This window comes from Chiloscyllium plagiosum, chromosome 31 (genome assembly GCF_004010195.1).
Source record: "Chiloscyllium plagiosum isolate BGI_BamShark_2017 chromosome 31, ASM401019v2, whole genome shotgun sequence".
NCBI lineage: Eukaryota > Metazoa > Chordata > Chondrichthyes > Orectolobiformes > Hemiscylliidae > Chiloscyllium > Chiloscyllium plagiosum.
In genome coordinates, this window is record NC_057740.1 from 25,293,778 (window position 1) to 25,307,687 (window position 13,910).

General features: G+C 40.4%; 1 protein-coding gene across 1 annotated transcript in view; it reads right to left on the bottom strand.

The window, feature by feature from the left end:
- Positions 1 to 13,910, bottom strand: part of LOC122565335 (GRAM domain-containing protein 2B-like) — a 95,954-nt gene that overhangs the window by 7,885 nt on the left and 74,159 nt on the right. Inside the window, exons 8-13 of the mRNA XM_043721201.1 lie at positions 13,629 to 13,700; positions 13,360 to 13,434; positions 12,988 to 13,075; positions 8,133 to 8,225; positions 4,749 to 4,848; positions 3,673 to 3,780 (exon numbers count right to left, since the gene is read on the bottom strand). Coding sequence (XP_043577136.1) covers positions 3,673 to 3,780; positions 4,749 to 4,848; positions 8,133 to 8,225; positions 12,988 to 13,075; positions 13,360 to 13,434; positions 13,629 to 13,700 — 536 coding nt within the window. The remainder of the gene's footprint in view (positions 1 to 3,672; positions 3,781 to 4,748; positions 4,849 to 8,132; positions 8,226 to 12,987; positions 13,076 to 13,359; positions 13,435 to 13,628; positions 13,701 to 13,910) is intronic.

Genomic DNA, 13,910 nt, shown 5'->3' on the forward strand with positions numbered 1-13,910 from the left:
AGGGTGAATTCAGTAATCAGTGGGACATGAAAGCCTACTGGTATTGCCACTGGACCATTGATCGAGACACCCAGGTAATGCTCTGGGGACCTGGGCTCAAATCCTGTCATGGTAGATGGTAGAATCTGAACTCAATAAAAAGCTGGAATTAAGGATCTGATGACCCCTATCAATTATTGAAAAAACTCATCTAATATCCTTCAGGAAACATAGCTGCAATCCTTATCCCATCTGGCCTCCAGACCCACAGCAATTTAGGGACGGACAATTAAGGCAGCTTTTGTGTGGAGCCGCAGGAGATGGGGAAGATACTAAGTAAGTATCTTGCATCAGTGTTTACTGTGGACACGGACATGGAAGATAAAGAATGTCGGGAAATAGATGGTGACATCGTGAAACGTGTTCATATTACAAAGGAGGAAGTGCTGAGTGTCTTGAAACGCATAAAGGTGGATAAATCCCCAGGACCTGATCAGGTGTACCGTAGAACTCTGTGGGAAGCTAGAGAAGTGATTGCTGAGCCTCTTACTGAGATATTTGCATCATCAGTAGAAGCAGGTGAGATGCCAGAAGACTGGAGTTTGGCTAACGTGGTACCACTATTTAAGAAAGATGGTAAGGACAAGCCAGGGAACTATAGACCAGTGAGCTTGATGTCGGTGGTAGGCAAGTTGTTGGAGGGAACCTTGAGAGACAGGATTTACACTTATTCGGAAAGGCAAGAATTTGGGATGAACAACATGGCGATGTGCGTGGGAAATTATGTCTCACAAACTTTATTGAGTTTTTTGAAGAACTAACAAAAAGGATTGATGAGGGCAGAGCGGTGGACGTGATCTATATGGACTTCGCTAAAGCATTCGACAAGGTTCCCTGTGGGAGACTGATTAACAAGGTTAGATCTCATGGAATACAGGGAGAAGTAGCCATTTGGATACAGAACTGGCTCAAAGGTAGAAGACAGAGGGCGGTGGTAGAGGGTTGTTTTTCAGACTGGATCCCGTGAGCAGTGGAGTGGCACAAGGATCGGTGCTGGGTCCACTACTTTTCGTCACTTACATAAATGATTTGGATGTGAACATAGGAAGTATAGTTAGTAAGTTTGCAGATGACACCAAAATTGGAGGTGTAGTGGACAGCGAAGAGGGTTACCTGAGATTACAACAGGATTTTGATCAACTGGGACAATGGGCTGAGGGGTGGCAGATGGAGTTTAATTTAGATAAATGCAAGTGTTGAATTTTGGAAAAGCAAATCCGCGCAGGACTTATACACTTAATGATAAGGTCCTAGGGACTGTTGCTGAAAAAAGAGACCTTGGAGTGCAGGTTCATAGCTCCTTGAAAGTGGAGTCCCTGGTAGATAGAATAGTGAAGGTGGTGTTTGGTATGCTTTCCTTTATTGGTCAGAGTATTGAGTACAGGAGTCCAGAACTAGAGGGCATAGATTTAGGGGAAAGATATAAAAGAGACCTAAGGGGCAACTTTCTCACACAGAGTGTGGTACGGGTATGGAATGAACTGCCAGAGGAAGTGGTGGAGGCGGGTACAATTACAACATTTAAAAGGCATTTGGATGGATATATAAATAGGGAGGGTTTGGAGGGATATGGGCTGGGTGCTAGCAGTGGGACTAGATTAGGTTGGGATATCTGGTCGGCATGGACAGGTTGGGTCTGTTTCCATGCTGTACATCTCTGATTGCTGGCCTAACTAGTGACACCAACATCCTCTGAATGAATTTTCTGTTAAAAATCAGCTTTGGAAATCCGATATTAGGATTCTTGATGACCCGGAAAATATTTATCCTCGAATTAAACAGTTGACCTTTTTTATTCATTCGTCACTGCTTTCCAGGAACAGAATGAAAATTGGATACTATAACCATTCCACACCCCAGTGCCACTTCAGGGAAAAAAAAGTGCATTCACTGCAAAACTTTGGAACCCGAGGTTATGAAATGTGCTATATCAATGCAAGTTTGTGTTTAAATGCATATCATTAATGATTTAGAGCTTTCTTTGAGAATTAAATTCCTAATTTCCAATAACCATCTGTTTAAAATTACTAGGCAATTCCAGAAATAAAAAGGTGTAGAATAAATCTTTGAAATAAGAATAGATGTCTGTGGATTTACAGCGACTGGATTTGACATAACATGAATGACATTTGAATTTAAATCAAGTATGACTGAGATACAATCAAAGGTCACTTATGTTCTGTGTGAATTAAGTGGATACAGGGAAACTGAAACTACTAATTGAGGAGTTGCTATGCTCTTTTATGTTTATCCATTTAAATTCCGAACACAAGACAATGGGAAAGAGGTCTCAACAGTCAGGTGGGAGGTTCACATCCAACAACACGAAGTTGGGTCACAAAGCCTCAGCACATATTTCAATGTAGAAATGAAGGCGTCTCATTTTTAGAGGTAATGAGGTATTAAACCGAGGCTTTTTTCAAGCCAAAGTAAATACTTCTGTATTGTACAGAAGTTAAATTATATCAGAAAGTAGTGTGTAGGACTGGCTTTCGTCATAAAACCTTCAGTTTTGCAAGCTCTAACATGCTCTTTTGGAATGCAGCCAACAGAACTACAACTGAATTGCACAACATTCAACTGAATGGCTTTATTTCTGAAGGCATACACTACATCAAATATAGGAAAATGAAACTGATTATGGAACTGGCAATAGGAGTTTACTTTACCTCTGTGTAAAGCGAGAAGATGAAAGCAAAATCTCAAACATGACTACTTTGGCTTTCACATGAGACATTTTCATTGCTTTGTGCAGCACAATTTATAGACACACCTAGAATTGTAATCAGCCTTGTCGACATGCTGATCTTTTTCAGCTGAAGGACAGAATTGGTCTTGAATACAAGCCACCCATTTCAGACATCACAAAAATAATCATGGGTGTGAAATCCCACAGCCCATCTTAATTCATCCATCCTGAAAGTCCCTCAAGCTCTGCTGGCAAAGAATGAGTATCCAAATGATTACACTGCCCTCACCTGTGCTTGGTAATCCATTTCTCAATCACTTTGTGATGAATAATTGTGTGATACAAATCCTAAATGAGGATATTTCTAATAGATTTGTACTAATCCGGAGTGTGACGATAGCCAAACATGCAAAGAAGCTCATGTGTAATTGCTTGACACGTATCATATTCAGTCATTGGTAACCACTCTCTGCAAACAAATGCAATATGTTCAAGCCTGGAACCTTTAAAATTATCAAAGAGCCTGTAAGAGTTCCTTAATACTTTCTCCATGGCAACACCTTCAGCAGAGCCACCTTGAGCTTATCAGTACTCTATTTTGAAGTTGAAATGGTTGAGATTTAAAACTTGACATTCTTGCATTATTCTTGATGAGTACAAGACAAAACATTCTACTAAAAAGTCTCTGTTTTCAGCAAGGTATACATTTCAATGCATAAGTAAAGCACTTTATATATGTTTGTTTTAAGCAATGACCCTGGTACTGTCACCACTCTGCCCTTCTATGAAGAAATGGGAAACAATTAGATGTTTGGGGGGATGCCTCAGTTACTTTAAGGAACAACCTGGGCTGATTTAGGCACATGAATGCTCCATGCTGTTACAAGCATGGCACAAGGCTTTCAAAAGACTATCAATTCTACCTGACGAGTTAACATACTTACTGATTGTGTGTATGGAGCTCTGGCCAGGCCCCCATTGACATTAGTTGCTCCTCTAGAGCCACAATTCTGAAGCCAATGTAACTGGAAGAGATCAGCAACAGTAGTACCCTGCAATTGAAAAATTAAATGGATTAACAAGGATAGAGGTGGAACCTGGACAGAATTTCTACCGATAATTTGTTGATGATCTATTTTGAAACAGTTTACAGTGACAACATCACAAATCATTAATCCTTGTTTGCAAACATTATCCCACATCAGAAAACTGAATGTTTTGCTTTTGCATAATATATTCTAATACATTATTAACGAACACCACAATTAGTTGTATGTAGTTTAAACCTAGCGTTTAGATAACAATTAAACAATGTTGGTCAATACTCTGTTAGAAAATGTTTCAGTAAGTTATTTCTGCACATTCTATATAAAAAGGTATTACCCCCTGAAATAAATGCTGCGTCAACTTAGAAGCTTAAGACTTGTTTCCAACTATCGCGCTGTCAACTGACCACCTGAGTGCTAACATGAGGCCCGGTTCAGGGGCCAGCACCTCATGACAATTCATTCAAATGGCCAGAAAATGAGAAAATATATCCACCAACTGAAAGACAGCTCAATGTTGAGTAGCCTGTCGTGAAAACTGCTTGTCTGGTTAGAGGGTCAGGGGAGACCTAATGCAGCAGTACCACAGGCAAGTTTTGTACAGTTTGAAGAAGTACCTCTGCTCCTGCTTACTCTACAAAACGAATGGTAACACAGCTATGTTCTCTTTGTTGATTGAACCTTAAACAACTGAGGTTCTATGTAGGATCTAGGTTTAAGAACTGCATTTGAAACTGGCAAACACTTTGGTGATTCAACTCATCACCCCGTTTGGAGAGGTTAGTTGGAGCATCAGCAATTTTGGACAATTTTGTGCTAAGTCCAGGTTAAAATGTACACAATGGGTTCTACTAGTTTTCGATTTTTTACAAAAGTGACCAAACAGTTGTCTTCTCAAAGAAACAAAAAGTTATATAGGTTCTCAAACTTTGCAAAGTCTAATAAATATATTTATTAAGATTTATAATACATACAGCAGCACATAGATGATAATGAGTGTGTTAAAAGTGGTCGATTCATGAAATGCAACAACTGATTTCATTCTTTTCATCACCTTCTGGAACCAGGAATTACCTACAGAATGACAAAGCTTGGAGATTACTGTGAGCAAAGGCACATAAAAGAATAATTTTCACAAAGTTGCAAGAAAAGTCTTGTCTATAACAATTCTGTTTGTAATTATGATTTTAGTTTGAAAACAGCACTTCTCTCTAAAAATACACTACCCATAATGGGGAAATAACAATCATCATTGCGCTGAAAAGACAAAAAAATGTTTGAAGTCATTTGAAAATGCAGAACATCTCCATTGTTTCACCATCAAGATTTTTAAAATAATTTATTGAGTTTCTTTCCTCTATAATGTGAGAGACACAACTCTGTAACATATGGCTTACATATCAAAGACAAGATTAGAGAGGTGCTGGAAAAGCACAGCAGGTCAGGCAGCAGCCGAGCAGGAAAATCGACATTTCAGGCAAAAGCCCTTCATCAGGAATGAGGCCGGGAGCCTCCTGGGTGGAGAGATAAATGGGAGAGGGTGAGGCTGAGGACAAGGTAGCTAAGAGTGCAATAGGTGAATGGAGGTGGGAATGAAGGTAATAAGTCAGAGAGGAGGGTGGAGTGGATAGGTGGGAAGGAAGATTGGCAGGTAGGACGGGTCATGAGGATGGTGCTGAGTTGGCAGGTTGGAACTGGGGTAAGGTTGGAGGGGAAAATGAGGAAACTGGTGAAGTCCACATTGATGCCCTGGGGTTGAAATGTTCTGAGGCGGAAGAGGAGGCATTCTTCCTCCAGGCGTCAGGCAGTGAGAGAATGGCAGTGGAGGCAGCCCAGGACCTCCATGTCCTCGGCTGAGTGGGAGGGGGAGTGGGGTGGATTGGTGCAGGTGTCCCGGAGATGTTCCGGGGCCACGGGGCAGTGGGGTGGGTTGGTGCAGGTGTCCCGGGGATGTTCCCTAAAGCGCTCTGCTAGGAGGCGTCCAGTCTCCCCAATGTAGAGGAGACCACGTCAGGAGCAACAAATACAATAAATGACATTTGTGGATGTGCAGGTGAAACTTTGATGGCTGTGGAAGGCTCCTTTGGGGCCTTGGATGGAGATGAGGGGAGAGGCGTCGGCGCAGGTTTTGCAATTCCTGCGGTGGCAGGGGAGGGTGCCAGGACAGGAGGGTGGGTTGGGGGGGGGGGGGGCGTGGACCTGACCAGGTCGTCACTGAAGGAACGGTAATTGCAGAAAGCAGATAGGGAAATATATCCCTGGTGGTGGGGTCCGTTTGTAGGTTGTGGAAATGTCGGCGGATGATGTGGTTTATGCAGAGGTTGGTTGGGTGGAAGGTCCGGACCAGGGGGGTTCTGTCCTTGTTGCAGTTGGAGAGGTGGGGTTTGGGGGTGGAGGTGTGGGACGTGGATGAGATGCGTTGGAGGGCATCTTCAACCATGTGGGAGGGGAAATTACAGCTTTAAAGGAGGAGGCCATCTGGTGTGTTCTGTGGTGGAACTAGTCCTCCTGGGAGCAGATACGGCAGAGGCAGAGGAATTGGGAATATGGGATAGCATTTTTGCAGGAGGTAGGGTGGGAAGAGGTGTACACCTGGAGTAAGAATGCCTCATCTTCCACCTCAGAACACTTCCATCCCAGGACATCAATCTGGACTTCACCAGTTTCCTCATTTCCCCTCCCCCACCTTACCCCAGTTCCAACCTGCCAGCCCAGCACCACCCTCATGATCTGTCCTACCTACCAATCTTCCTTCCCACCTCTCCGCTCCACCCTGCTCTCCAACCCATCACCTTCATCCCCACCTATTGCACTCTCAGCTACCTTCTCCCCAGCCCCACATCCCTCCCATTTATCTCCCCACCCTGGAGGTCTCCCAGCCGCATTCCTGATGAAGGGCTTTTGCCCGAAATGTCGATTTTCCTGCTCCTCAGATACTGCCTGATCTGCTGTGCTTTTCCAGCACTATTCTAGTCTTGACTCTGATCTCCAGCGTCTGCAGTCCTCACTTTTGCTTACGTATCAAAGAGTTCACTCTTTGCTTTGGAGTCCTATCACAGTTCAAACTTCACTAGTTTGTGCTTATTTCACCCAATATGAACCTTCAAAAGGTGCCCAAATAAAGTATCAAAATTGGAATTTATTAACTTTTATTTCCTACTTTTGAATGGCAAAATACTACTTGTTAGGTATATCTGGGGAATCTTTCCTCAGAGCCATTATTCAACAAGAAAGTCACTGAAGTTTTCCCACATGTTGTGTCTTGCTATTCAAGATGCACATCGCTAAACCCCTCATTACACTTGCTCTTGCATTTAAATGTTCCCTCAGGGAGGGGGAACAATGTGTTCCCTCCTGGTTCTTCTTTTTTATCCAAGTGTGAAGGTAACCTCACTGTTTGTTACCTTTATCTGCCTAATGGGGAAGCTACTGCATGATTGCACCCCACCAATTTGGAGATCCCAGTAGATAATCAATGTATGGGGTGATTCAGTTTATACCAAATCATTAAAAAGAAATTACAGACAGGCACGGATGATTTGAGAATTAAATTTTGAACTTTGTTTCTTTAAAACAGGATCCATGGTAAGAAAATGATTAGATTTTGAGTTAAATACACCCTGTTGAAAAATGTACCAAGATCGGAGAGCTTGTTGTCACCGAAGAAAAAAAAACATGTTTCAGAGATGGATGCAACTTGTCCATAAACTGTCATCATCACAGTATAATTTGTGCTGTCATTGAAAGCAACATGTAGTGCTTCCTGATCTGAAATAGTGTACTATTATTAATTAAAAATTAGTCCAATTTTTTATAAAGTTATCTGGAATTATGTCAAGGAGCTGGTTATTTCAGTGAAAACTAATTGAATATCGAAGACCTTTTATTAATTTTAACAGGACATTTGCATTACACAGCTTTACTCCCCTATTATCTGTGAAAGCCAATTGAATCAGTTAACTGTCAGTTACAGTATTGGATTTTGTCTCATTCTGGTTTTTGCACTATATGTGCCTCAGCCGATTAAAGTTAAAAATCACACAACACCAGGTTATAGTCCAACAGGTTTAATTGGAAGCACACTAGCGAGCATTCTCCTGATGAAGGAACAGCGCTCCGAAAGCTAGTGTGCTTCCAATTAAATCTGTTGGACTTTTAACCTGGTGTTGTGTGATTTTTAACTTTGTACACCCCAGTCCAACACCGGCATCTCCAAATCATAACCGATTAAACTGAGAGTAGTTGAGCATTCATCTATGGCCAAACGAAACAGACAATCACTTCATGTTCGATAATATGACACAGTAGAAATGTCATTTTGCTTCCACTATTCTAGGTATGTGTAATATGATCCTTACCAATGTAGCATGAAGTTCTTTCTTCAGACTGACCTTCCTGTTCTTTGTTGTCCTTACAAAGAACAGTACCATTCCCAGTCGTGTTAGCGGCATCTGTGAGGCAAGACACACAAAAGGAAAATTACATGGTTAGTGGTCCTGTTATGTGAAAGGAATTTCACCATAAAACCAGATAAGCATTAGAATAGCTGAAAATGACAAAAAAAAATTCTGAAAACATTTAAATATTCAAATACCATCTGTTAAGAAAGAAAAGTATGAAAGTACAAATTAGGTACAAGAAAAGGCCATTTGCCCCCACAAACCTGCTCCACCATTCAATATGATAGTGCTGATCCAATGTTGGCCTCCAATCCTCATTCCTGCCTCCCCTCACTCTATCTCACCTCTCTCCTGAGAGAGAGGCACACACACACACTTCGATTCCCATGTTTGACAAAAGTCCATTTATCCCTGCCATAAAAAACTTCAAGGGCCCTGCCCCAAGCATTTCTCAGGAAATGAGTTCCACAGCCTTATGACCCACTCAGGAAAAAAAATCTCCTCCTCTTTACATTAAATGGAAGATCTTTTACTAGTTCTAGTCTTGCCCACGTTTCAAGAGTAGCCCTTCATTAGAATCAGAAGATGCTACACACGGCAAATTTATAAGGAACAGAGTGAAGGAAGGGGAAGAAAAGGGAAAAAAGATGCACTTGCAAGAGAAGGAACGAACTGTTCAATGTTCAGGGGTACAGCAGGAGTTGCCTGGTTCAACTGCGCCACCTCCATCACCCTGTACTCTCAGTCTGTGAAACTGGTTACACGAATAATGAATGTTTTTCCCAGCTTAAATCAAAATGTGGAAAAGGAGTGTGACAGACACTTCAGAACAGGAAATAGGCCATTCAATATGATCATGAATAATTGAACATCTCAGTGCTTTTTACATACCCCATCCCCATAACCCCATGTGCCAATGACAATCATAAAGCTACCAATCTCTATCCTAAACATTCTTAAAGATGGTGGAGCTTCTGAAACTTTCACAGGGATTTATCATTGAAACATGTCTATGATTATTTATCACTGGATGAAAAATGATTTTAAACAGCGGATATAAAAATGAAAATACATATTCGCACACATCCACATGATGATGCAAAGAGTCTTCTTCCCTAATTTTGTAGTTTTCTCCCTAAGTTTCCAAGTCTCTCTCATTAATTCTTGAACTTACACAAGGAAGTAATATGAAATATGGGCACCTTTATACTTTGCCATCATGGGAAATGTGAGGAATGTGGCAGAGCAGATTGATGTGTAATACAGAAGCCATGACAGTTTGAAACCAATCAACTGATCCAGAATTTATCCCACAGTGTCTGCAATATATTCTGATTGTCTTGGAATGAAAATAAATCCAACAAAACCTCAATATATAAATGATAGAGTGACCAGATTAGAATTGTGTCCACAGGATCTGGCAAGTATGTAGAATGCATCAAACACATTGTTATAACAACAGTTAGTCCTCCCCTGTCTGTTATAAGTCATCTCTTAAAAAGGTTAAAAACTGCGAGAGGGTTGATGTGAAAATAGTACTTAAAATTTCTCACATCCTCTAATTTGCATCACTATTTACAGATGCAGGTGCAGAGCAGATCAAGTGTCGAGAGAACATTAGCAGTGTCAACAAATTCTAATAAAACAGACAATGACAAAGGGAAGTAGAGATAAGGGGGATGGGGCGAAAAAAATACTTGAAGCACTTGGAAAAATCTCTAACAGCATATCTAAGGGCATGGCTAACTGCACTCTCGAGGTGAACACACTGCACAGGGGCAAAGGAACATATCCACATTAAAGATAGGATTCCTTACTGATGTTGACACAACTTCATATATGACTGCTGCTCCTGTCATTCCAAAGACAATTCTCCAATAATGTGGCCAGGCAAGTGTAACAATGCACATAAATATTTTTGGAATTTGGGTGGGTACAGCTAATCATGTTTTGCTGACTGATGAGCATTCTGCCACACTTCAATATGAAGAATAATGTGCTCATTTCACAATCTTCCAATAAACCAGTTGGTTCGGTATTCTCATTTGTACAATTTTGCCAGCTGCCAAAACCAACTTCTGGAATGCACTAATCACCAGGGAAGACAAGTGTGACTCTTTATGGAGGTTCAGGTGACCTGCTATCAGAAGGTGGACAGGGAACATCTTTAATAATGCAAAACACTCTGATGCCTTTTGATGGTCCTCCTCTTCTACTTAACATTTCACATGCCAAGAGAGTCTGACTAGAAAACTTATTGATGGACACAATGGAGTGGCAGAAAAGGATCACAATTGGCACAAAGGCTCATGGTACCCATTATACATTAAACACTTGCATTTAACTAGTTATTTAGCCTTATAAAAAGTGTCTTAAAGCATTTTACAGAAATGACTATCAAAAAACATTTGACAGAGAGCCATACGGACAAAGTTAGATAACCTCAGAATTGTTGCAATACAGGTAGCATACCACCTACTGGTTTGAATTAGCATCCAGTGAACACCACTTATCCTGTTGATTGGTTGGACACATTGGGAGGTCAGTACAGCGAGTAGTCAACATTATGTAACCTGGTCCACACCTCTCATACAGGAAGTGTATTGTGGCTGTAGCAGATTGTACAGGAAGTAAATTCGAACCTGAGAAATATTAGCAAACGATACAAAAGTGGAGACTGTGGGCTTAAAAGATTCTCAGACAGTGCAGGCTTCCATCAAGCCACACATTTAGAAAGAAGAGGCTGCCATACCTGTGGAGGTCAAATTCAAACTAAAGATTACAGACAGTGCCACAAGAAATTAAATTAAATGATAAATGGCCAAGGTCAGTGAATACATCAAATGCCATACCAATTTCACAAATACCTTCAGATATTGCTAACCTCACCACATCCATAATCACCAATCAGGACTCTCTCATATCTTGTCTTATCTTCACATACGTACTACTGCTATAAGCTTCTCACACACACACACACACACACACCTCTGTTCAACCATGACAGCCGCACCTAACCAACAAATTGCACAACATTTACTGAGTTAAATAAAACAAATTTCTGCAGATGCTGAAAATCTGAAAGTAATACAGAAAATACACAAGAGACTCAGTAGATCTGGTAGTATTTGACGCAAGGGAAAGAGTTAACGTTTTAAGTTCTCAGAGCTAAAAGGTGTTGGAAAAATTATTTTTTAAAAAATATACTTTTGACAAAGGCAGAAGAGGAGAGCAGGTGGTGTAGCGGCTCCCCAATGTCAAAGACAAAAGGGCTGTAAAGGACAATGAAAGACCCAAAATAAAAACATAAAATGGAGATAAGTTAAGGTGCAAAACACAAAGAATGGGTCCTCTCAATTAAAAGCAAAGTATATGGAATGACCTGACAGAGGAAACGGGGGTAGAGGCAGGTACAATTGCAACATCGAAAAGACATTTGGATACGGATAGGAATGGTTTAGAAGGATATGGGCCAAAGGTAGGCAAATGGAACTAGTTCAGTTTAGGAAAACTGTTCGATATGGACATGTTGGGCCGAAGGGCTGATTCCATGCTGTATATTCCAAATGGTCCTTCAACAATCTACTGCACAACTGGCTGTAAGCTTTCCAATTTGAAACAACTATAGAGAACACCAAACACTTGCAGCAACCAGCGAGAGAGCTGATGGCTGCTTCAAATGCTGGAGGGGCTCCTTTCTGCTCGTGGACACATGTTCAACTGTGTAAGTTTAAGACAGTGACCAACACAAGATGTTCTAACCGGCATATTGAGTTCCATAAGTGGCATCATGAGCAGAAAACCAGTATTGTACACTGACTAACGTTAGGATCTGATTGAAAGCAAGTGTTTCTAAATGCAGTTCCCTGCACCCTTGGCAATGATACAATTCAATCCAAGTCTGCCATCTTGCAGTTCCTAAAGGCACTTTATAGCATCCAAAAACAGGCATAAACAAGCCCAATTTCTCACCCTTAGGTTATAAAGAAGAATCTCACACGAGGACAGAGGCAGTGAAGCATATGGCGGTTTTGAAGGAATTCAAGCTTAGGCCCTTAGCAGCTAAATATTAAGATTGAACAATGTACAGGTGGTTTACAGCAAATTTATAAAAGGTAGCACACAACTTATTGCACCTCTGTAAAGTAATTTATGAAACAATAAAAGACAATAACTGGTAGTTACAACTGTATGCTCCTATTATATGTCTCACCCACTGAAACTACTTATCTCACCACCCCCCCACCAAACCCTTGTTCGAACAGGTGCTCTCCTCCATCAGAATTAGATGTTTATTACCTACACATGTTAACATTTTTGAAAGCATACGTGGAAGCTCAAGCCAACTTTCCTGTTCTCATATTTTGAGAAGAAATTAAATATCAAGTTCAAAATATTTTGAGCTGGCAGCCAGCCATATTACAAAAGGTTAGGGCTTCTGGTAAATGGTCAAAAATTCCAGCTCTTACGCAAACTTCTCCAAGTTTGTTTCAATATCTAGATTACATGATGACTGTTGGGGAGATGAATGACGTTCAGAAGGGAGAGGCAGGAAGATGTTTTTGGCATGAATGTTGACTATTATCCAAACTTGAAGGAGAGAAGTGTTCTGAAAAGTTCTGGTTGAAGGTGATGGCTGGTGATATAATTCATATGTAAATTGTGATTGTTTAATAGCATTGTATCACACAAGGAAACTCTCTGGTTACAGTTACCAAGCCCTCCACATCATACCTTTACAGATGCTATATCCTTTTTAAATAGAGAGACTTATTTGGCCCTTACATTATAAATCCATATTAAGGTTGCTAACCTGTATTTGGTATTGGCTCTGTGGAAGCATCAGGACAATCAATAGAATTCAGATCTGAGCATTTTTGTTCAAAGCTGGACTGATTCTCCTGTGGGAGAAAGAAAATCTGTCTTTATCATATATAGAGGCAATCACTAATAATCAGCTTTGCAATGTTAATTTCTGAATTTATTATGGAATCAGGTTGCCATACAAAGGTTACGCTGGAAGTCTTTGCTGTCTTAAATAGCAGTAGTGTGAGATTGCAAATAGCAAAACAAAGCCAAAAACTACATTTAGGTACATAATCTCATACTTTACAGCTAAAACTTTAAAACATTTCCAGTATTACTGAAATCATTTTAAATAAGTCCGTCCAACTATATATCTTACCTGAGAGTTTTTGGAATCTGTACTAAAGCTACTTTCATTTATTGAAACCCGAGGGCTATTAGTGGGACTTCCATTCTAATAACAAAAACATTTTGTTATTAATTGAGACTTACAGAACAAATGCAATTAAATGCTAATAATATAATAGTAGAAATTGCACTAATTAGGTTAAACAAATGCACTAATTAGATTTTTATACAGGAGGTTTCCAAAACAAGGACTTGAGTTTTATTTTTTAATAAATAAGTCAAGGATGATAGAGATAATACCTCAAGATGGGTACAAACGCTCTTCAGAACTTTAAATGTCACATCCCTTGACCGTAATGATCCAAACAGATGCTTCAAGAAAAAAAATAGCAAAGCAAGATTAGTTTCCTGGAAATAAATGGTGTACAAACCTAACTCATTAGTGACTGTTACAGAAAGAAACTTGCTTGGATCTGGCCTCATGTAGCTACTGTCCCATTCATCATGCACTGTATTCTCTCAAATGCTAAGTTGTTATAAATTGCTAACTCTGTGCAATATTTTTGAAGCTTCTTTGCCACA